Source organism: Gobius niger (assembly GCF_951799975.1).
Source record: "Gobius niger genome assembly, chromosome: 19".
NCBI lineage: Eukaryota > Metazoa > Chordata > Actinopteri > Gobiiformes > Gobiidae > Gobius > Gobius niger.
This window is the reverse complement of record NC_136870.1, coordinates 27,800,090-27,821,312: the sequence shown is the minus strand read 5'-3', so window position 1 is coordinate 27,821,312 and position 21,223 is coordinate 27,800,090. Positions and strand designations below refer to the sequence as shown.

The 21,223-nt window shown below is 48.7% G+C and overlaps 1 protein-coding gene across 1 annotated transcript in view; it reads left to right on the top strand.

Annotated features, from left to right (window-relative positions):
• LOC306978602 (guanine nucleotide-binding protein subunit alpha-13) overlaps positions 1–21,223 on the top strand; it is a 29,882-nt gene that overhangs the window by 2,570 nt on the left and 6,089 nt on the right. Inside the window, exons 2-3 of the mRNA XM_079577243.1 lie at positions 5,494–5,720; positions 15,337–15,387. Of these exons, the coding sequence (XP_079433369.1) occupies positions 5,494–5,720; positions 15,337–15,387 (278 nt within the window). The remainder of the gene's footprint in view (positions 1–5,493; positions 5,721–15,336; positions 15,388–21,223) is intronic.

Sequence of the window (21,223 nt, the reverse complement as noted above, 5' to 3'; positions counted from 1 at the left end):
TTAACCCTGTGTTAGTCCTGGTTTAGCTCCGGGTTAACCCTGTGTTAGTCCTGGTTTAGACCCTGGTTTAACCCTGTGTTAGTCCTGGTTTAGCTCCGGGTTAACCCTGTGTTAGTCCTGGTTTAGCTCCGGGTTAACCCTGTGTTAGTCCTGGTTTAGCTCCGGTTTAACCCTGTGTTAGTCCTGGTTTAGACCCTGGTTTAACCCTGTGTTAGTCCTGGTTTAGCTCCGGGTTAACCCTGTGTTAGTCCTGGTTTAGCTCCGGCTGGACCTTTAGAGCTGCTGTTGGGTTAGTTTGAGATCAGTGAGAGACATAATAACAGTTTAACTCCTCCTTTACCTCAGATCAGGCCCTGATTTAGATTCAAACCGTGCGTCTTTAGTTTGTTCCTGGTTCAGCCGCAGCTTTAGCCCCGGTTTGTGCTGAGTCTGCGCTTCATTTAGCCTGATTCTAGTCGTGTTTTGACCCTGTTTTAGTGAACGCAGACTGAAGGCGGCTCAGAGCGGCTCCGCTGACGACAGTTTAGTTCCTGTTTAGTCCTCGGTTAAACCTACTTTTCTGCTGCTTTAGCACTTTTTCTGCTCGGCCTTGACCTGAGATTAGCCACTGGTTTAGGCGTAAACACGGTCAGTGCAGCTCCTGGTTTATTCCCTGGTTTAGCTCTGGTTTATTCCCTGGTTTATTCCCTGGTTTATTCCCTGGTTTATTCCCTGGTTTATTCCCTGGTTTATTCCCTGGTTTAGCTCCGGTTTATTCCCTGGTTTATTCCCCAGTTTATTCCCTGGTTTATTCCCTGGTTTATTGCCTGGTTTATTGCCTGGTTTATTGCCTGGTTTATTCCCTGGTTTATTCCCTGGTTTATTCCCTGGTTTATTCCCTGGTTTATTCCCTGGTTTATTCCCTGGTTTAGTTTTCGTGTAGAACATGTTTGATCATTAGTAATAACCTGGATCAGTGAGTTTGTTTATTAAATGTGGACGTAGTGATTCCAGTGGATGAACCAGATGTTTAAAGATAAAACACATGATTGTTTTCCTCCTGGAACATCTGTGTGAGCCTCTGGTGCAGATGTTCCTCAGTGTCTCCTCTTCAGGACACTGGAGCTTCTCTGGGAGCTTCAGGCTCTCTGAGGTTCTGCTGGAGGGTCTGACAGTGATGTCACCGTGAGGCCGCAGAGCAGACGCACATCTGTGCAGGTGTTTAACGTCTGTTTCAGTATTTTCACATTTAATGTGTTTATAAGAAGCAGAAAAACATGTTACTGTAGTTTAGAAGAAGAAGATCTTTATTTATACAGCTCCTTTCACAGACACGGTCACAAAGCGCTTTACATGAGACACTTGTACTTTCACTCCACACTGGGTGGAAACTACGCTTGTAGCTTCAGTTTCCCCTGGGGGGGGAGACTTGCGCCAACGGCCCCTCTGACACCACCATACACTCACTCACACACATCATTCATCCTGGCCTATTGTACATGTTTTTAGTGGTAGGGGAAACCGGAGGAAACCTACGCAGACACGGGGAGAACATGCAAACTCCACAGAAAGGCCCCGTGCAGGTGGGAATCGAGCCCGGACCTTCTAGCTGTGAAGCGAGAGCGCTAACCGCCGCGCTAACCGCCGCGCTAACCGCCGCGCTAACCGCCGCGCTAACCGCCGCGCTAACCGCCGCGCTAACCGCCGCGCTAACCGCTGCCAAGTTAGTTCCTGTTTATTCCATGGGTTTATTTATTTATTTATTTGACAGGGACATTGCAGGTCAACATATACAGAACAGGCTGTTACTGATGTAAAAAGAGTTTGTAGCTCGAGTCCCAGGCTGGGCCTTTCTACACAAACTTCCCTATATCCACTATAAAAATCATTCACACAAACTCGGTGCTATTTATAAATGTACAAATGGGTACAATTCTGTTTCGATTTCAGCCCAGGCTTAAAGGAACAGGCCACCGTTTTTCCATACTGAGATATGTTCTTACCTGAGCTGTGACGAGTTCTTTAGGACCTGTCTGATCTTCAGTCACGTAAACACAGCGCAGACGGCGTTAGCATTTAGCCTCTCCCTCTCTCCTCTATAGCTCCAACACAGGTCAAGATAGAAGCGTTTTCCCTATTTAAATATGGTTACGTGAAGTGTTCCACTACAAAGTATAATTACACACAATTAAACAATGTGGATTTTCTAAGCGGATAAAAGGGGAACTATATTGTAAGGCGTAATAATACCAGGAGTAGTTTGAAATCCGGGCAGTAATCTTCACTTTACTGTGCGGACGCCAAACTACTCCTGGTATTATTACGCCTTACAATATATGTTTTATCATTAGTGAAAACTTGTTTGTTCCTGGTTCAGCCGTGACTTTATTCCCAGTTTAGTCCCGAGTTTTTCTGAGTTTAGACCTTATTTAACCCTATTTAGTCCTAGTTTAGCTCTGGTTTAGTTTTAGTCCAAGTGTAAAAACGCGCAGCCTGGTTTACTTCCTGTTTTTTCCTGGATTAGTCACTGGTTTAGATCATCAGTAATAACTCGGATCAGTGTCTTTAGTTTGTTCCTGATTTAGACACGACTTCAATCCCAGTTCAGTCCTGGTTTAGTCCTGGTTCAGTCCTGGTTTAGCTCTGGTTTAGTCCTGGTTTAGCCCTGGTTTAGTCCTGGTTTAGTCCTGGTTTAGTCCTGGTTTAGTCCTGGTTTAGCTCCGATCAGGTCCTTTTCCCTGTTACTGCGTCACTTTTCGTGCTGTAGTGGAAGTTTTTAACATGATAAATCCACAGTTTCGACACAGGTCAGTGCGGCTTTAGTTACTCCTGGTTTAGTTACTCCTGGTTTAGTTACTCCTGGTTTAGTTACTCCTGGTTTAGTTACTCCTGGTTTAGTTACTCCTGGTTTAGTTACTCCTGGTTTAGCTCCTTATTGACCCGAGACCCCGTGTTTCATGTTTGTTCCTGGTTTAGCCTCGACTTTAATCCCAGTTTAGTCCCGGGTTCTTGACTCTAGATTATTTTTGATTTGAAACTGACACGACTGTTACAAGTTTTCTGTCATTTTATATTTTCATGTAATTTAGTCGGTTTTATGCATCAGGATCAGATCAGTAAACATTTTTGTCATTTTTGTAATCATTTTTTCATCATTTTTTGTTATTTTCTTGGTCAATTTTTTTTTGTTTTTTAGTCTTTTTTTGTCTTTTTTTGTAATTTTTTTGTCAATTTTTTTGGCATTTTTTCGTCAATTATTTGTCCATTTTTTGTAATTTTTTGTCACATTTTGTTCCTGGTTTAGCCTCGACTTTAATCCCGGGTTCTTGACTCTAGATTATTGTTGATTTGAAACTGACACGACCGTGAGGAAGAAAGTTTTCTGTCATTTTATGTTTTCATGTAATTTAGTCCGTTTTATGCATCAGGATCAGATCAGTAAAAAAAATTGTTAATTTTTTGTAAATTTTTTTTGTCAAATTTTGGTCACATTTGTCATTTTTTCGTCCATTTTTTGTCATTTTCTTGGTCAATTTTTTGTAGTTTTTTCGTCATTTTTTCGTCACATTTTTGTCACATTTTTGTAATTTTTTTGTCCATTTTTTGTAATTTTTTTTGTTAAATTTTTATCACATTTTCATCCTTTTTTCATCATTTTTTTCGTCAATTTTTTGTCATTTTTTGTCATTTTTTCGTCAATTTTTTGTCATTTTTCCGTCAATTTTTCCGTCAATTTAATTAAATTGTATTTTTATCACATTTTTGTCACATTTTGTTCCTGGTTTAGCCACGACTTTAATCCCAGTTTAGTCCCGGGTTCTTGACTCTAGATTATTTTTGATTTGAAACTGACACGACCGTGAGGAAGAAAGTTTTGTGTCATTTTATATTTTCATGTAGATTTAGTCGTTTTTTCTGCATCAGGATCAGGTCCGTGTCCGAGTCCGACTGAGCGACTGAAGCAGATTAAAGATGGAATAAAAACGTCCCTAAAGAGAATCCTCAGTTTCCACCTGCAGCGCCAAACTCAGAGACATGAGAAAAATGTCCCCAAACGGGTGTGGGGGGCGGGCCGGGGGGGGGGGCGCAGGAGCGGGACCAGGGGGGGGCAGGGGGTGTTAGTGTCACCGAATCCTCCCAGAAACAGGTTTACAGGAAAGAGAGATTCAGAAACTACAACATGAACAACGGCGAAACGTCTGAAAGAGGAAACTCCAGCTGGACCTGCAGGAGTTCATGTTTCCCTGATTCAAACACCAACGTCTGAGTCCGATTTTAGTCACTTTATTTTATTTATTTTCCGGATTTTCCCCCTTTTTCCGCCTCATGATGAACCTAAAGGGACCGATCGAGTGGAGAAGTTCTGTTTGACTTTTTAAAGCTGCTCTGGTGGAGCCGACGGAACAGACACGATGTCGCGTCCACGACGATAACGATGTGTGATAGGGTTTGGCTCCACCCCCTCTTTGTTGTAGGGGTGTGAGTGTACTACTTGTATTGTGGCCACACCCCCTTTGCTCTGCCCAATCCCGTCAGACCGTGGAAGCTCAGCAGGGAGGGGCCTGGTCGGTGCTTGAATGGGAGACCGTTTAGTAACACCAGGAAGCCGAGTGAATGTAGTGAGTGAGAGGTTGGTGGTGGTTGGAGGGGCCGATGGCGCAGACTGGTTGCCTCGCTTCCGTCAGTCTACCCCAGGGCAGCTGTGGCTACAATAGTAACTTACCACCACCGAGTATGGAGTGAACGAATAGTGCAATGTAAAGCGTCTTTGAGTGTCCAGAAAAGCGCTATATAAAACCAATGCATTATTATTATTATTATTGACTCTCCTCTCCTTGTAGGGGTGCGGATGTGTGAGTGTATTTCTTGTATTGACCCTCCCCTCTCTCCCCTTGTAGTGTTGTGTAGGGGTATATTACCTGTACTGACCCTCCCTCTCTCTCCTTGTAGGGGTGCGGGTGCTGGTGGGTGTGTGTGGGTGTATTACCTGTACTGACTCCCCTCTCCTCTCTCTCCTTGTAGGCGTGCGGGTGCTGGTGGGTGTGTAGGGGGTGTATAGCTTGTACTGACCCTCTCTCCCTCTCCTTGTAGGCGTGCGGGTGCTGGTGGGTGTGTGGGGTGTATAGCTTGTATTGACCCCCCTCCCTCTCCTTGTAGGGGTGCGGGTGCTGGTGGGGGTGTAGGGGGTGTATAGCTTGTACTGACTCCCCTCTCCTCTCTCCTTGTAGGGGTGCGGGTGCTGGTGGGTGTGTGGGGGTGTATTACCTGTATTGACCCCCCTCTCCTCTCTCCTTGTAGGGGTGCGGGTGCTGGTGGGTGTGTGGGTGTGTAGGGGTGTGAGTGTATTACCTGTACTGACTCCCCTCCCTCTCCTTGTAGGCGTGCGGGTGCTGGTGGGTGTGTGTGTAGGGGTGTATTACCTGTACTGACCCTCCTCTCTCCTTGTAGGCGTGCGGGTGCTGGCGGGTGTGTGGGGGGTGTATAGCTTGTACTGACCCTCCTCTCTCCTTGTAGGCGTGCGGGTGCTGGTGGACGCCCGGGAGAAGCTGCACATCCCGTGGGGAGACCCCGATAACCACAAACACGGGGATTTGCTGATGGCGTTCGACACGCGCACGGCGAAGGTGGCGAGCGGGCAGCTGGAGGCCGGCGTGTTCCTGCGGTACCTGAGCTCCATCCGAGCCCTGTGGGCCGACTCCGGGATCCAGCACGCCTACGACCGGCGCCGCGAGTTCCAGCTGGTGAGGACACGCCGAGCACACGCCGAGCACCAAACACACGCCGAGCACACGCCGAGCACCAAACACACGCCGAGCACCAAACACACGCCGAGCACACGCCGAGCACACGCCAAACACACGCCGAGCACCAAACACACGCCGAGCACACGCCAAGGACACGCCGAGCACACGCCAAGGATAGAGTAATTTAACCTCTTAACTTCCGCCTGAACCGAGAGGATCTTTTTCTTCACGTCATCAGATTTTTTTGTCGAGTATTCAACTCATTTTTGTCACATTTTTTGAGTTTTTTTGTCATTTTTTTTTCACATTTTTGTCATTTTTTTGTCATTTTTTTGTCACATTTTTGTCATTTTTTTGTAATTTTTTTGTCACATTTTTGTCATTTTTTTTGTCATTTTTTTGTCATTTTTTCGTCATTTTTTTGTCACATTCTTGTCATTTTTTTGTCACATTTTTGTCATTTTTTTAATCACATTTTTGTCATGTTTTTAATCACATTTTTGTCATTTTTTTAATCACATTTTTGTCATTTTTTTAATCACATTTTTGTAGTTTTTTGTGACATTTTTGCGATATTTTTGCCACATTTTCATCAATTTTTCGTCACTTTTTTGTCCCATTTCCATCATTGTTTTCGTCTCAGCTTTTTTCCAGAAGCTTTTGGATTGGGGTAAAGCCAAACTGGAGAAAAAGTGCTCGGTTCAGGTGGGAGTTAAGGGGTTAAAATAACTTATATTTGAGCAGCATCAACTTCGTGGTTGTATAAGCTACGCGGCGGCACCGGAATTACCCAGGATGCTCGTTTAGTCCTGGTTTGATTCAAATGATTTACAGAATCCTGCACATTAGACTCATAAATACTTGTACTTTTTACTCATAAAGTACATTCTACAGTGCAAACTTTTGTACTTTTACTTAAGAATATGCAGTACTTCTTCCACCACCGACTTTCCTGCTGTTTTTTGTTGTATTTTCATCCTAGTTTTCGTCGTTTTGTTGCTTTGTTCCAGCAGGCTTTTAGATTTGGGTAAAGCGGAGCTTAGGGTTGTGCCGATTGACGATAATCTCGATGTAGAGCCCCATGATCTGCTACGAGGCTTGTGATTGGTGGAGCTTCACGTTCCCACATGTGTTTATTTATTGTAATGTAGACGACATATTATAAACAATGTATTAAAACATAAAGCAGGCGGAGAGTGGACGTTTTATCCAGATCTAACACTGAGAGGAAGAAAAATGTTCCCAACGATCCAATTAACCCCTTACCAAAAACCAAATGCATTCTCTGCTCTTTGCCTTTGTCGTCACTTTGTATTTCCCTTATGTGTTTTTTCACTTTTTATGGCACTTTTGTTACTTTTTTGCTGGATTTTTGTCGTTTTTTTCCTGGATTTTTGTCACTTTTTTGTTGGATTTTTGTAATTTTTTTCCTGGATTTTTGTCGTTTTTTTGCTGGATTTTTGTCTTTTTTTGCTGGATTTTTGTCATTTTTTTTGCTGGATTTTTGTCTTTTTTTGCTGGATTTTTGTCACTTTTTTGCTGGATTTTTGCCTTTTTTTTGCTGGATTTTTGTCACTTTTTTGCTGGATTTTTGTCACTTTTTTGCTGGATTTTTGTCTTTTTTTTGCTGGATTTTTGTCTTTTTTTTGCTGGATTTTTGTCACTTTTTTGCTGGATTTTTGTCTTTTTTTTGCTGGATTTTTGTCTTTTTTTGCTGGATTTTTGTCTTTTTTTTGCTGGATTTTTGTCTTTTTTTTGCTGGATTTTTGTCACTTTTTTTGCTGGATTTTTTGTCACTTTTTTTTGCTGGATTTTTGTCTTTTTTTTGCTGGATTTTTGTCTTTTTTTTGCTGGATTTTTGTCATTTTTTGTCAATTTACATCCTCATTTTCTTGTTTTTTGTCGCTGTTTTGAAGAAGCTTTTAGATTTGTAGAACAGGAGAAAACATGTTCAGGCGGGAGTTAAGAGGTTAAACAAACCACCATCATTTTTATTCACATTAGCCTGATTCAGATTGTTTAATAGTGAAATAATATAGAACTTTTGTGCAAAGTAACAGAAACTGGCCGTGTTTGCTGAAAACCTGGTTGCCTTGACCAGCGGGCGCGATGTCGCAATGGCTCCTGGGATACGGAGTTTCTATAGTCAGGAAGTGAATGATGTCACAGCCTTGAACCGGAGCAACAGGACTGTGAGGGGGCGGGACTGTGGAGGGTTCGTGTTCAGTCACTCAGAGTCTGAACCTCAGTTTGAGACGCTCTGAAGGACCAGGATGTTTCTCTTTCTCTTCATCAGAAAAACCTCCGAGTTCTGGATCTGTGGTGAAAGTGAAAGTGCAGCCGGTCACATGACTCACGACACTTCCTGTTCAGACTTGACACTTCCTGTTCAGACCTGACACTTCCTGTTCAGGCTTGTTTAGTTCCAGGTCAAAGGTCAAGACGAGACTAAAGTAAAACACGTTTATCTGAGACGTTCCTGAACTCGATGCAGTAACTTTAACAAATAACGTCTTTTCAGCTTTACCCAAATCTAAACGCTCACAGCCTGGAGCCACAGTCACGCCTCATTTGAAAGCTAAGGCCTAAAGACTCATTCAGACTTTGACACATTTCTTTAGTGTTTTTGTCGTGTTTTCGTCTCTTTTTCCAGTGGTGGAAAATAACAAACTAACAAAGTACAAATTACAGGTACTTTTACTGAAGTATATTTTATGATGAGTACTTTGTACTTTTACTCCACAACTTTTTTTAATTGGGTTAAAAGTATTTTAATTTCAAAGTCACCTCAGCGATGAACTGGTTTAGACCTGGTTTAGTCCTGGTTTAGTTCCTGGTTTAGTTCCTGGTTTAGTTCCTGGTTTAGTTCCTGGTTTAGACCTGGTTTAGTTCCTGGTTTAGTTCCTGGTTTAGTCTCGGTTTAGTTCCTGGTTTAGTTCCTGGTTTAGTTCCTAGTTTAGTTCCTGGTTTAGTTCCTGGTTTAGTTCCTGGTTTAGTTCCTGGTTTAGTTCCTCGTTTAGTTCCTGGTTTAGACCTGGTTTAGTCCTGGTTTAGTTCCTGGTTTAGTTCCTGGTTTAGTTGTTTTAACCCTTTTAGACCTGGTTTAGTTCCTGGTTTAGTTCCTGGTTTAGTTCCTGGTTTAGTTCCTGGTTTAGTTCCTGGTTTAGTTCCTGGTTTAGTTCCTGGTTTAGTTCCTGGTTTAGTTCCTGGTTTAGACCTGGTTTAGTTCCTGGTTTAGTTCCTGGTTTAGTTCCTGGTTTAGTTCCTGGTTTAGTTCCTGGTTTAGTTCCTGGTTTAGCTCCTGGTTTAGCTCCTGGTTTAATTCCTGGTTTTGACCTGAGTTCGTGGTTTACTCGTTTAGTCCTGGTTTGATTCAAATGATTTACAGAATCCTGCACATTAGACTCATAAATACTTGTACTTTTTACTCATAAAGTACATTCTACAGTGCATACTTTTGTACTTTTACTTAAGAATATGCAGTACCTCTTCCACCACCGACTTTCCTGCTGTTTTTTTGTTGTATTTTCATCCTCGTTTTCGTCGTTTTCGTTGTTTTGTTCCAGCAGGCTTTTAGATTTTAGCTTAGGGTTGTGCCGATGGATGATGATCTCGATGTAGAGCCACCATTGAGTTTTTATTCTGCTGCTCTTGGTTTGTTTTTATCACAGTCTCTTCTCACTTATCGCAGCTCATTTGCATATGAGGGCGGGTCTAATCGACGTCCCTGTGTCCTTGGGCAACGCACTCCACATGCGACGTATGAAATATGATCAGCTTTTTCTGTCAGAATCATGACTTTGCCTGAACCGTGAGGAGCCTCGTGTCGTTTGTGTCTTTTGTGTTTGTGTTGTTTGTTTGTGTTGTTTATGTTGTTGTTTGTGTTGTGGTTTGTGTTGTTGTGGTCCTGAGGCTCTGAGTCCTGGAGCTGGAGCTGAAAGGACGTTTGTGTCGTTTGTTTATGTTGTTGTTTGTGTTGTCGTTTGTTTTTGTTTGTGTTGTTTGTGTTGTTGTGGTCCTGAGGCTCAGAGTCCTGGAGCCGGAGCTGAAAGGACGTTTGTTCAGTTTGAGAAAAGGAGAAATCACTGTAAGAATGTTGATCTGCTAAACGGCTTTAACACCGAGGGAGCAGGTCCAGACCCAGACCTGCTCAGACCTGGTTTAGACCTGGTCAGACCTGGTTTAGACCTGGTTCAGACCTGGTTTAGACCTGGTTTAGACCTGGTTTAGACCTGGTTTAGACCTGGTTTCCGTTTGTGGCTCATGTTCAGTTACAAATAAACTCGTTTAAACGTCTGTGTCCAGAGAATCAGGTTTGGAAAAACTGACCTGAATCACATGAACGATCACTTTCTGAGGGACTATTTCCTCGCAGATCAGTCCGACACCGCGTAGTTATACAACCACGAAGCTGATGCTGCTCAGATATAAGTTATTACACCATGGTCTGGGTGAATACTGGACTCTGATTGGCCGGTGCATTATTTTGGTATAACCGCACACGTAGTCCGGTAGTTAAATCACTGGGATGTCACTCCGCTGTGGCGTCGCCATAGCAACGCATGACACAGCTGAATCAGATAAAGGCGTGATTAGTGACTGACAGGAACGTATGAGATGGATTTAGTGTTTGCTAAATGTTTGTAGAGGAGAGTGAGCAGCTAGGTTAGCTACTGTTAATAACATATGAGCTTTACATTTCTATTGGAAACGGTTAAGGCTATTCATCATTTTCAGGCGTACATAAAATGATCCTGCATTGAAGCATCTTTGTCTGGATTAGTAAAGTCAAACATAAAAGTTTGAGTTGGGGGGGCCCAGGTGTGAGCGACTCCACCGCAGCTGTTTCCATAAACAGTTGAGCTGGTTGAGCTAGCTAGCTTTAGCTTCAGGTTAAACCTTGTAAAAGGTAAATAACTGGTGCCCACGAGTGCCGCATATCGGTGTTTACTTCCAGGGAAAAGTGTTTCCGGGTTAGTCCTGTTGTGTTGTGATTCTGTGCTGATGTTGTGTCGTTGAGCCTGACTGAGATCCTCGTAATAGCTGCGGAGAATGACTCGCTCTGAGACCAGCCTTCAGTGACCGGCTAATAACCCACACAAAATAGTCCCGTAGTCTGGCAGATTTAGTGACTTTAGTCAATGAAAAACACATTTATTATAAATGTTAGGTTTGTGGGACCCTGGTATAAGCGGATTAAACAACGAGGAGCCGCGTTAGACGTTATAATGCAGGAGGAACAACACTGTGTCGGGCGTTAGAACCGGCTAACGCGGCTCCCAGTGGTTTAATCCTTACTTAATCGACACAGACGTGGATCTGGTTAGTCTGGAGTTATCAGTGATTTACCTGTGGAGTCACACTGGCTTTAATGCAGGCTACTAGTTACCATAGACATGCACTAGCCTAGCACTAGCATAGCACCACTAAACTCTTGAAATAGAAAGAACTGCATACATTAAAAAAATATAAATCTCCAGAACTTAACACTCTGGATAACCAGGAAATGAGGCCCAGTGATCATGAACTGTCCCTTTTAATTGTGTTTTTTTAATGTAGATGCACGTTGTCCTGCGGTGAAATAGTTGATTACATCACTTTAACGTTGCTCACAGTCTGCACCACGACGGCGTCAAACCCACAACCTTCCAAACTGCTGCTTTAAACCTGAGGTTTCCTCAAACCCGCGAGAGGGAAAATCCTCCAGGGCCGGATCTACTGAGCCGCAAAAGCTCATCTTTAAATGTTCACTCCCTCAGTTACAGCAGCATCACCGTGTGTGTTAATGAGGAGACTCGGGGTCAGAGGTCAGAGGTCAAAGTGCAGCTATAACATAATAATAATAAACTCACACGTTCTGTACGACTCTGTGGCTTCATCCTCGGCCTCTGATCCTCCGGGAACATGATCCTCGTGCACGCCCCCCTCGTGCACGCCCCCCTCGTGCGCGCCCCCCTCGTGCGCGCCCCCCTCGTGCGCGCCCCCCTCGTGCACGCCCCCCCTCGTGCACGCCCCCCTCGTGCACGCCCCCCTCGTGCGCGCCCCCCTCGTGCACGCCCCCCTCGTGCGCGCCCCCCTCGTGCACGCCCCCCCTCGTGCGCGCCCCCCTCGTGCACGCCCCCCTCGTGCACGCCCCCCTGGTTTTTCCGGTCAGAGCAGTTTTGCAGAGATCAAAAGGTGAAGTCAGGAGTTTACATGAAAGTCACTGAAGGGTCTGGGCCTCAGTTTGTGCCGTTTACTTTCCCGTTTTGCTTCTGAATAATAAGTTTCCCTCGTTCCTCAGTGCGTTTGTGCTTTAAACCGTGTCTGTAGTATCTGTAGTATCTGTAGTGTCTGTAGTGTCTGTAGTATCAGGAGTGTCTGTAGTATCAGGAGTGTCTGTAGTATCAGGAGTGTCTGTAGTGTCTGTAGTATCTGTAGTGTCTGTAGTATCTGTAGTATCTGTAGTGTCTGTAGTGTCTGTAGTATCTGGAGTATCTGGAGTATCTGGAGTATCTGTAGTGTCTGTAGTGTCTGTAGTGTCTGGAGTATCTGGAGTATCTGTAGTGTCTGTAGTGTCTGTAGTGTCTGTAGTGTCTGTAGTATCAGGAGTGTCTGTAGTGTCTGTAGTATCTGTAGTGTCTGTAGTATCTGTAGTATCTGTAGTATCTGTAGTGTCTGTAGTGTCTGTAGTATCTGGAGTATCTGGAGTATCTGGAGTATCTGTAGTGTCTGTAGTGTCTGTAGTGTCTGTAGTGTCTGTAGTGTCTGGAGTATCTGGAGTATCTGGAGTATCTGGAGTATCTGGAGTATCTGGAGTATCTGGAGTATCTGGAGTATCTGGAGTATCTGGAGTATCTGGAGTGTCTGGAGTGTCTGTAGTATCTGTAGTATCAGGAGTGTCTGTAGTATCAGGAGTGTCTGTAGTATCAGGAGTGTCTGTAGTATCAGGAGTGTCTGTAGTGTCTGTAGTATCTGTAGTATCTGTAGTATCTGTAGTGTCTGTAGTATCTGTAGTGTCTGTAGTATCAGGAGTGTCTGTAGTGTCTGTAGTATCTGTAGTGTCTGTAGTATCAGTAGTGTCTGTAGTATCTGGAGTATCTGGAGTATCTGTAGATCAGGCTCTGGTTTGTTTCTGGACGGCGTTGAGCGTCTGATGTTCCTAAACGCCGCCGCCACCGCTCGCGCTCGGGTCGTGTGTGGAGGCGTTTCTGCTCCGTCGTGTCCAGACCTGCTCTTAAACCTCCAGCGGCGCCGGAGGAACGTTTACATAAAGGGTCAGAGGTGACGCAGAGGAACAAACGCTGCAGAGTTTACTGGCGCTAGTGCTAGTGCTAGGCTAGTGCTAGGCTAGTGCAGGTCTATGGTAACTTGTAGCCTGCATTAAAGGATCTGTATCTGCTATTTTAGCCATTCCAAAGTGAAGTATAAGTATGTATTTGATATATTGTACCTCTACCACTCTGAAGTACTCATATTTGTGATAAATATAAGTGTTTTCTGGAGGTATTTTTCAAACCCCTCCGATTCAGTTAACTCCGCCCCCTCTCTCCGCACATACAACTTTACCGCAATATAAATAAACAGCACTAAGTGAAGTTACGTCACAATGCAGTTATAATAGTTGACATCTGCAACACAGCTTCATACATGGCTAACACAGAAGCTAACACAGAAGCTAACACAGAAGCTAACACCGAAGCTAACACCGAAGCTAACACCGAAGCTAACACCGAAGCTAACACCGAAGCTAACACCGAAGCTAACACCGAAGCTAACACCGAAGCTAACACACAAGGTAACACACAAGGTAACACACGAGCTAACACAGAAGCTAACACAGGAGCTAACACAGGAGCTAACACAGGAGCTAACACAGGAGCTAACACAGGAGCTAACACACAGAAGCTAACACACAGAAGCTAACACACAGAAGCTAACACACAGAAGCTAACACACAGAAGCTAACACACAAGCTGACAAACACAAGCTAACACACAGAAGCTAACACACAAGCTGACAAACACAAGCTAACACACAGAAGCTAACACACAAGCTAACAAACACAAGCTAACACACAGAAGCTAACACACAAGCTAACACACAGAAGCTAACACACAAGCTAACAAACACAAGCTAACACACAGAAGCTAACACACACAAGCTGACAAACACAAGCTGACAAACACAAGCTGACAAACACAAGCTAACACACAGAAGCTAACACACAAGCTGACAAACACAAGCTAACACACAGAAGCTAACACACACAAGCTGACAAACACAAGCTGACAAACACAAGCTGACAAACACAAGCTAACACACAGAAGCTAACACACAAGCTGACAAACACAAGCTAACACACAGAAGCTAACACACAGAAGCTAACACACAAGCTGACAAACACAAGCTGACAAACACAAGCTGACAAACACAAGCTGACAAACACAAGCTGACAAACACAAGCTGACAAACACAAGCTGACAAACACAAGCTAACAAACACAAGCTGACAAACACAAGCTAACACACAGAAGCTAACACACAAGCTGACAAACACAAGCTAACACACAGAAGCTAACACACAAGCTAACAAACACAAGCTGACAAACACAAGCTGACAAACACAAGCTGACAAACACAAGCTGACAAACACAAGCTGACACACACAAGCTAACACACACAAGCTAACGCACACAAGCTAACACAGAAGCTAACACACACAAGCTAACACACATACTTACACACACAAGCTAACACACATACTTACACACACAAGCTAACACACATACTTACACACACAAGCTAACACACATACTTACACACACAAGCTAACACACATACTTACACACACAAGCTAACACACATACTTACACACAAGCTAACACACTCAAGCTAACACACACAAGCTAACACACACAAGCTAACACACACAAGCTAACACACACAAGCTAACACACACAAGCTAACACACACAAGCTAACACACAAGCTAACACACAAACAAGGTTGTTTTGGCCCCAGCTGACCAGGAAGCTGATGCTGCTCAGATATAAGTTCTTTAAAATACAAAATGGTCGACACAGACGTTTCTATGGTTTGTCTGGTGTTATAAGTACTGGTACACTGGGCTCGGGTCACACTGTTTTTAATGCAGGCTAGCTGATACCATAGACATGCACTAGCCTAGCACTAGCACTAGCACTAGCCTAGCACTAGCCTAGCACTAGCACTAGCCTAGCACCACTAAACTCTTCAAATATAAGGACTGCATGAATTAAAACAAACATATATCGAGAAATTAACAACACAACAAACACTGTTTATAAGAATATCATGCTCAAGATCTAAAGCACACGTGGGGGGGGGGGGGGGGGGGGGGCTGTAGTCTGTGCCCCCCCGCCCCCAGTCCAAAACAAAGGGGCAGATTCTGGAGTGAGTCGTATCTCAGTCATATTTGATGATTTTTAACTCAATATTTAAGTCAAATAATAGATATTGACTCTTCGGGGGCTCGTCCGGGACGGGGTGGGGGGGTGAGGTGTGTGTGTGTGTGTCTGTGTGTGTGGGGGGGGGGGTCACGTTTGGGCATCTGGGTGTTCCTGCTGCTGATGTTTGTGTAACCTGTTGTTCCAGGGCGAGTCGGTGAAATACTTCTTGGATAATCTGGATAAGCTGGGGGAGCCGGTGAGTTACGACACGTCTGTCCCACCACACGTTACACAAACTCCGAGAGGGAGGGGGGGTCAGAGCGGGAAACGAGGGGGGGGGGCAGGGGTCAGAGCGGCAAACACAAACATGTACAACAGGAACCAGCCCAGAGGTTCCAGCCGGAGGTCACAGCGTCATGAGTTCCAGGTGTTTCTGAGTTTGACGTTTGAAGGACCGATCAAAGCTCAGCGTGTTGTTGTTTCCTCTTTAGCTCCGCCCCCAGCGCCAAATTGTCCTTTTCACCACTGCTGGAGACCACGTAGACCTTTGAGGGGTCTCTGAGGGGTCTCTGCTGGTGCCGGTGCTGGGCCAGTTCCAGTTTCAGAACCGGTTCTTTCGTTTCCCACTGAAAAAACGCCGGCTCTTGGTTCCAAAATCTGGGAACCAATTAAAAGCTGGACCAAGAAACGAGCACTGGTGATGTCATCAGCTGGGGGCGTGGCTCTCTCCTCCAACAACCAATCAGTATTAGTTAGTTTGTGCTTAGAACTTCCTGGAGAAACAGTCTCTGTGGAGGAAACTGTTGTTTTGCTTTATGCAAGAGTTAGAAAGAAGAAATCAAAATGTTAACGGCTGCTGTGACAGAAACATGAACTTATTTTTCTGTATTTTATAACAGAAGTGGCTGTAGTAGATGTTACTCGTTATGACAATGGGCACAGCTCTCATTTTGGTGGAAAACTAAGTCCGCATGGAACCAACCCGGAGTTGCACGGCTTCTCGTTGCTGCGCATGTGCAGAACTATCGAGTCGTTTTACATTCATCGAGTTCCGCTTTTTCAGCAAATAACATGATTTCATACATTTTACTGTGGATTTAGGCAGTCGATTCTACATGTAGTTAGTAAATGACGCAGCTGCTAAAACAATTTGCCTTTAAATATCTGTCTGTTGAAAATATAGGCTTTAAAAACAAAAAAAAGAACAAGTTTTGTCAATGATCATAAAGCATGAGCGTCTAAATGTAATAAAATAAAAGTTGCTGAGGAAAGAGTCGACTGCTCTTTAGTTACGTAATATTATGCAGGACAAAGTTTACCAGCTGTGAATGACTCGTCTTTAATGAGAGACAAAGACATGAGCTCATGCGCGTTGATACTGTCAGTGCAGCTCGACAAAGAAGTGCATCTCGACGTTACACCGGGACCAGAACCAGCTCTGAACCAGCTCTGAACCAGCACCTGGGTGGAAAAGCCCAAACAGAGACCCCTCAGAGACCCCTCAGAGACCCCTCAGAGAGACCCCTCAGAGAGACCCCTCAGAGAGACCCCTCAGAGACCCCTCAGAGAGACCCCTCAGAGAGACCCCTCAGAGAGACCCCTCAGAGGCCCCTCAGAGACCCCTCAGAGAGACCCCTCAGAGAGACCCCTCAGAGACCCTCAGAGGCCCCTCAGAGAGACCCCTCAGAGAGACCCCTCAGAGAGACCCCTCAGAGGCCCCTCAGAGACCCCTCAGAGAGACCCCTCAGAGAGACCCCTCAGAGACCCCCTCAGAGAGACCCTCAGAGAGACCTCAGAGACCCCTCAGAGGCCCCTCAGAGACCCCTCAGAGGCCCCTCAGAGACCCCTCAGAGAGACCCCTCAGAGACCCCTCAGAGACCCTCAGAGGCCCCAAGACCCCTCAGAGGCCCCTCAGAGAGACCCCTCAGAGAGACCCCTCAGAGAGACCCCTCAGAGAGACCCCTCAGAGACCCCTCAGAGGCCCCTCAGAGCAGGACCCCTCAGAGGCCCCTCAGAGACCCCTCAGAGGCCCCTCAGAGACCCCTCAGAGAGACCCCTCAGAGAGACCCCTCAGAGACCCCTCAGAGACCCCTCAGAGACCCTCAGAGACCCCTCAGAGACCCCTCAGAGACCCCTCAGAGACCCCTCAGAGGCCCCTCAGAGAGACCCCTCAGAGAGACCCCTCAGAGAGACCCCTCAGAGAGGCCCCCTCAGAGAGGCCCCTCAGAGACCCCTCAGAGACCCCTCAGAGACCCCTCAGAGAGACCCCTCAGAGACCCCTCAGAGACCCCTCAGAGACCCCTCAGAGACCCCTCAGAGACCCTCAGAGACCCCTCAGAGACCCCTCAGAGACCCCTCAGAGAGACCCCTCAGAGACCCCTCAGAGGCCCCTCAGAGACCCCTCAGAGACCCCTCAGAGGCCCCTCAGAGACCCCTCAGAGGCCCCTCAGAGAGACCCCCTCAGAGAGGACCCCTCAGAGACCCCTCAGAGACCCCTCAGAGAGACCCCTCAGAGAGACCCCTCAGAGACCCCTCAGAGACCCCTCAGAGAGACCCCTCAGAGGCCCCTCAGAGACCCCTCAGAGACCCCTCAGAGACCCCTCAGAGAGACCCCTCAGAGGCCCCTCAGAGACCCCTCAGAGACCCCTCAGAGAGACCCCTCAGAGGCCCCTCAGAGACCCCTCAGAGAGACCCCTCAGAGACCCCTCAGAGACCCCTCAGAGAGACCCCTCAGAGGCCCCTCAGAGACCCCTCAGAGACCCCTCAGAGACCCCTCAGAGGCCCCTCAGAGACCCCTCAGAGACCCCTCAGAGAGACCCCTCAGAGAGACCCCTCAGAGGCCCCTCAGAGACCCCTCAGAGAGACCCCTCAGAGGCCCCTCAGAGACCCCTCAGAGACCCCTCAGAGGCCCCTCAGAGACCCCTCAGAGACCCCTCAGAGGCCCCCTCAGAGACCCCTCAGAGACCCCTCAGAGGCCCCTCAGAGACCCCTCAGAGAGACCCCTCAGAGACCCCTCAGAGAGACCCCTCAGAGACCCCTCAGAGACCCCTCAGAGACCCCTCAGAGACCCCTCAGAGGCCCCTCAGAGACCCCTCAGAGAGACCCCTCAGAGACCCCTCAGAGAGACCCCTCAGAGACCCCTCAGAGGCCCCTCAGAGACCCCTCAGAGGCCCCTCAGAGACCCCTCAGAGGCCCCTCAGAGGCCCCTCAGAGACCCCTCAGAGACCCCTCAGAGGACCCCTCAGAGACCCCTCAGAGACCCCTCAGAGACACCCCTCAGAGACCCCTCAGAGGCCCCTCAGAGACCCCTCAGAGGCCCCTCAGAGACCCCTCAGAGGCCCCTCAGAGACCCCTCAGAGACCCCTCAGAGAGACCCCTCAGAGACCCCTCAGAGACCCCTCAGAGAGACCCCTCAGAGACCCCTCAGAGACCCCTCAGAGACCCCTCAGAGAGACCCCTCAGAGACCCCTCAGAGACCCCTCAGAGAGACCCCTCAGAGAGACCCCTCAGAGACCCCTCAGAGACCCCCTCAGAGAGACCCCTCAGAGACCCCCTCAGAGAGACCCCTCAGAGACCCCTCAGAGACCCCTCAGAGACCCCTCAGAGAGACCTCTCAGAGAGACCCCTCAGAGAGACCCCTCAGAGGCCCCTCAGAGACCCCTCAGAGAGACCCCTCAGAGACCCCTCAGAGAGACCCCTCAGAGACCCCTCAGAGACCCCTCAGAGACCCCTCAGAGACCCCTCAGAGAGACCCCTCAGAGAGACCCCTCAGAGACCCCTCAGAGAGACCCCTCAGAGGCCCCTCAGAGACCCCTCAGAGAGACCCCTCAGAGACCCCTCAGAGAGACCCCTCAGAGACCCTCAGAGACCCCTCAGAGACCCCTCAGAGAGACCCCTCAGAGAGACCCCTCAGAGACCCCTCAGAGACCCCTCAGAGACCCCTCAGAGAGACCTCAGAGACCCCTCAGAGACCCCTCAGAGACCCCTCAGAGGCCCCTCAGAGGCCCTCAGAGACCCCTCAGAGACCCCTCAGACCCCTCAGAGACCCCTCAGAGACCCCTCAGAGACCCCTCAGAGACCCCTCAGAGACCCCTCAGAGACCCTCAGAGACCCCTCAGAGACCCCTCAGAGGCCCCTCAGAGAGACCCCTCAGAGGCCCCTCAGAGACCCCTCAGAGAGACCCCTCAGAGACCCCTCAGAGGCCCCTCAGAGAGACCCCTCAGAGGCCCCTCAGAGACCCCTCAGAGGCCCCTCAGAGACCCCTCAGAGACCCCTCAGAGAGACCCCTCAGAGGCCCCTCAGAGAGACCCCTCAGAGGCCCCTCAGAGACCCCTCAGAGACCCCTCAGAGACCCCTCAGAGACCCCTCAGAGACCCCTCAGAGGCCCCTCAGAGAGACCCCTCAGAGGCCCCTCAGAGACCCCTCAGAGAGACCCCTCAGAGACCCCCTCAGAGGCCCCTCAGAGAGACCCCTCAGAGGCCCCTCAGAGACCCCTCAGAGGCCCCTCAGAGACCCCCTCAGAGACCCCTCAGAGACCCCTCAGAGGCCCCTCAGAGAGACCCCCTCAGAGGCCCCTCAGAGAGACCCCTCAGAGGCCCCTCAGAGACCCCTCAGAGACCCCTCAGAGGCCCCTCAGAGACCCCTCAGAGGCCCCTCAGAGACCCCTCAGAGACCCCTCAGAGGCCCCTCAGAGACCCCTCAGAGAGACCCCTCAGAGACCCCTCAGAGACCCCTCAGAGGCCCCTCAGAGACCCCTCAGAGACCCCTCAGGAGACCCCTCAGAGAGACCCCCTCAGAGACCCCTCAGAGGCCCCTCAGAGACCCCTCAGAGACCCCTCAGAGACCCCTCAGAGACCCCTCAGAGGCCCCTCAGAGGCCCCTCAGAGGCCCCTCAGAGACCCCTCAGAGACCCCTCAGAGACCCCTCAGAGACCCCTCAGAGACCCCTCAGAGACCCCTCAGAGGCCCCTCAGAGAGACCCCTCAGAGGCCCTCAGAGACCCCTCAGAGACCCCTCAGAGGCCCCTCAGAGACCCCTCAGAGAGACCCCTCAGAGGCCCCCCTCAGAGACCCCTCAGAGGCCCCTCAGAGACCCCTCAGAGGCCCCTCAGAGAGACCCCTCAGAGACCCCTCAGAGACCCCTCAGAGACCCCTCAGAGACCCCTCAGAGACCCCTCAGAGACCCCCTCAGAGAGACCCCTCAGAGACCCCTCAGAGACCCCCTCAGAGACCCCCTCAGAGACCCCTCAGAGACCCCTCAGAGACCCCTCAGAGGCCCCTCAGAGACCCCTCAGAGACCCCTCAGAGACCCCTCAGAGACCCCTCAGAGGCCCCTCAGAGAGACCCCTCAGAGGCCCCTCAGAGAGACCCCTCAGAGACCCCTCAGAGACCCCTCAGAGACCCCTCAGAGGCCCCTCAGAGACCCCTCAGAGACCCCTCAGAGACCCCTCAGAGGCCCCTCAGAGAGACCCCTCAGAGGCCCCTCAGAGAGACCCCTCAGAGACCCCTCAGAGACCCCTCAGAGACCCCTCAGAGAGACCCCTCAGAGACCCCTCAGAGACCCCTCAGAGAGACCCCTCAGAGACACCCCTCAGAGACCCCTCAGAGACCCCTCAGAGACCCCTCAGAGACCCTCAGAGACCCCTCAGAGACCCCTCAGAGGCCCCTCAGAGACCCCTCAGAGACCCCTCAGAGACCCCTCAGAGACCCCCTCAGAGACCCCTCAGAGGCCCCTCAGAGACCCCTCAGAGACCCCTCAGAGAGACCCCTCAGAGACCCCTCAGAGACCCCTCAGAGACCCCTCAGAGAGACCCCTCAGAGACCCCTCAGAGAGACCCCTCAGAGAGACCCCTCAGAGAGACCCCTCAGAGAGACCCCTCAGAGAGACCCCTCAGAGACCCCTCAGAGAGACCCCTCAGAGAGACCCCTCAGAGACCCCTCAGAGAGACCCCTCAGAGAGACCCCTCAGAGAGACCCCTCAGAGAGACCCCTCAGAGAGACCCCTCAGAGACCCCTCAGAGACCCCTCAGAGACCCCTCAGAGACCCCTCAGAGACCCCTCAGAGACCCCTCAGAGAGACCCCTCAGAGAGACCC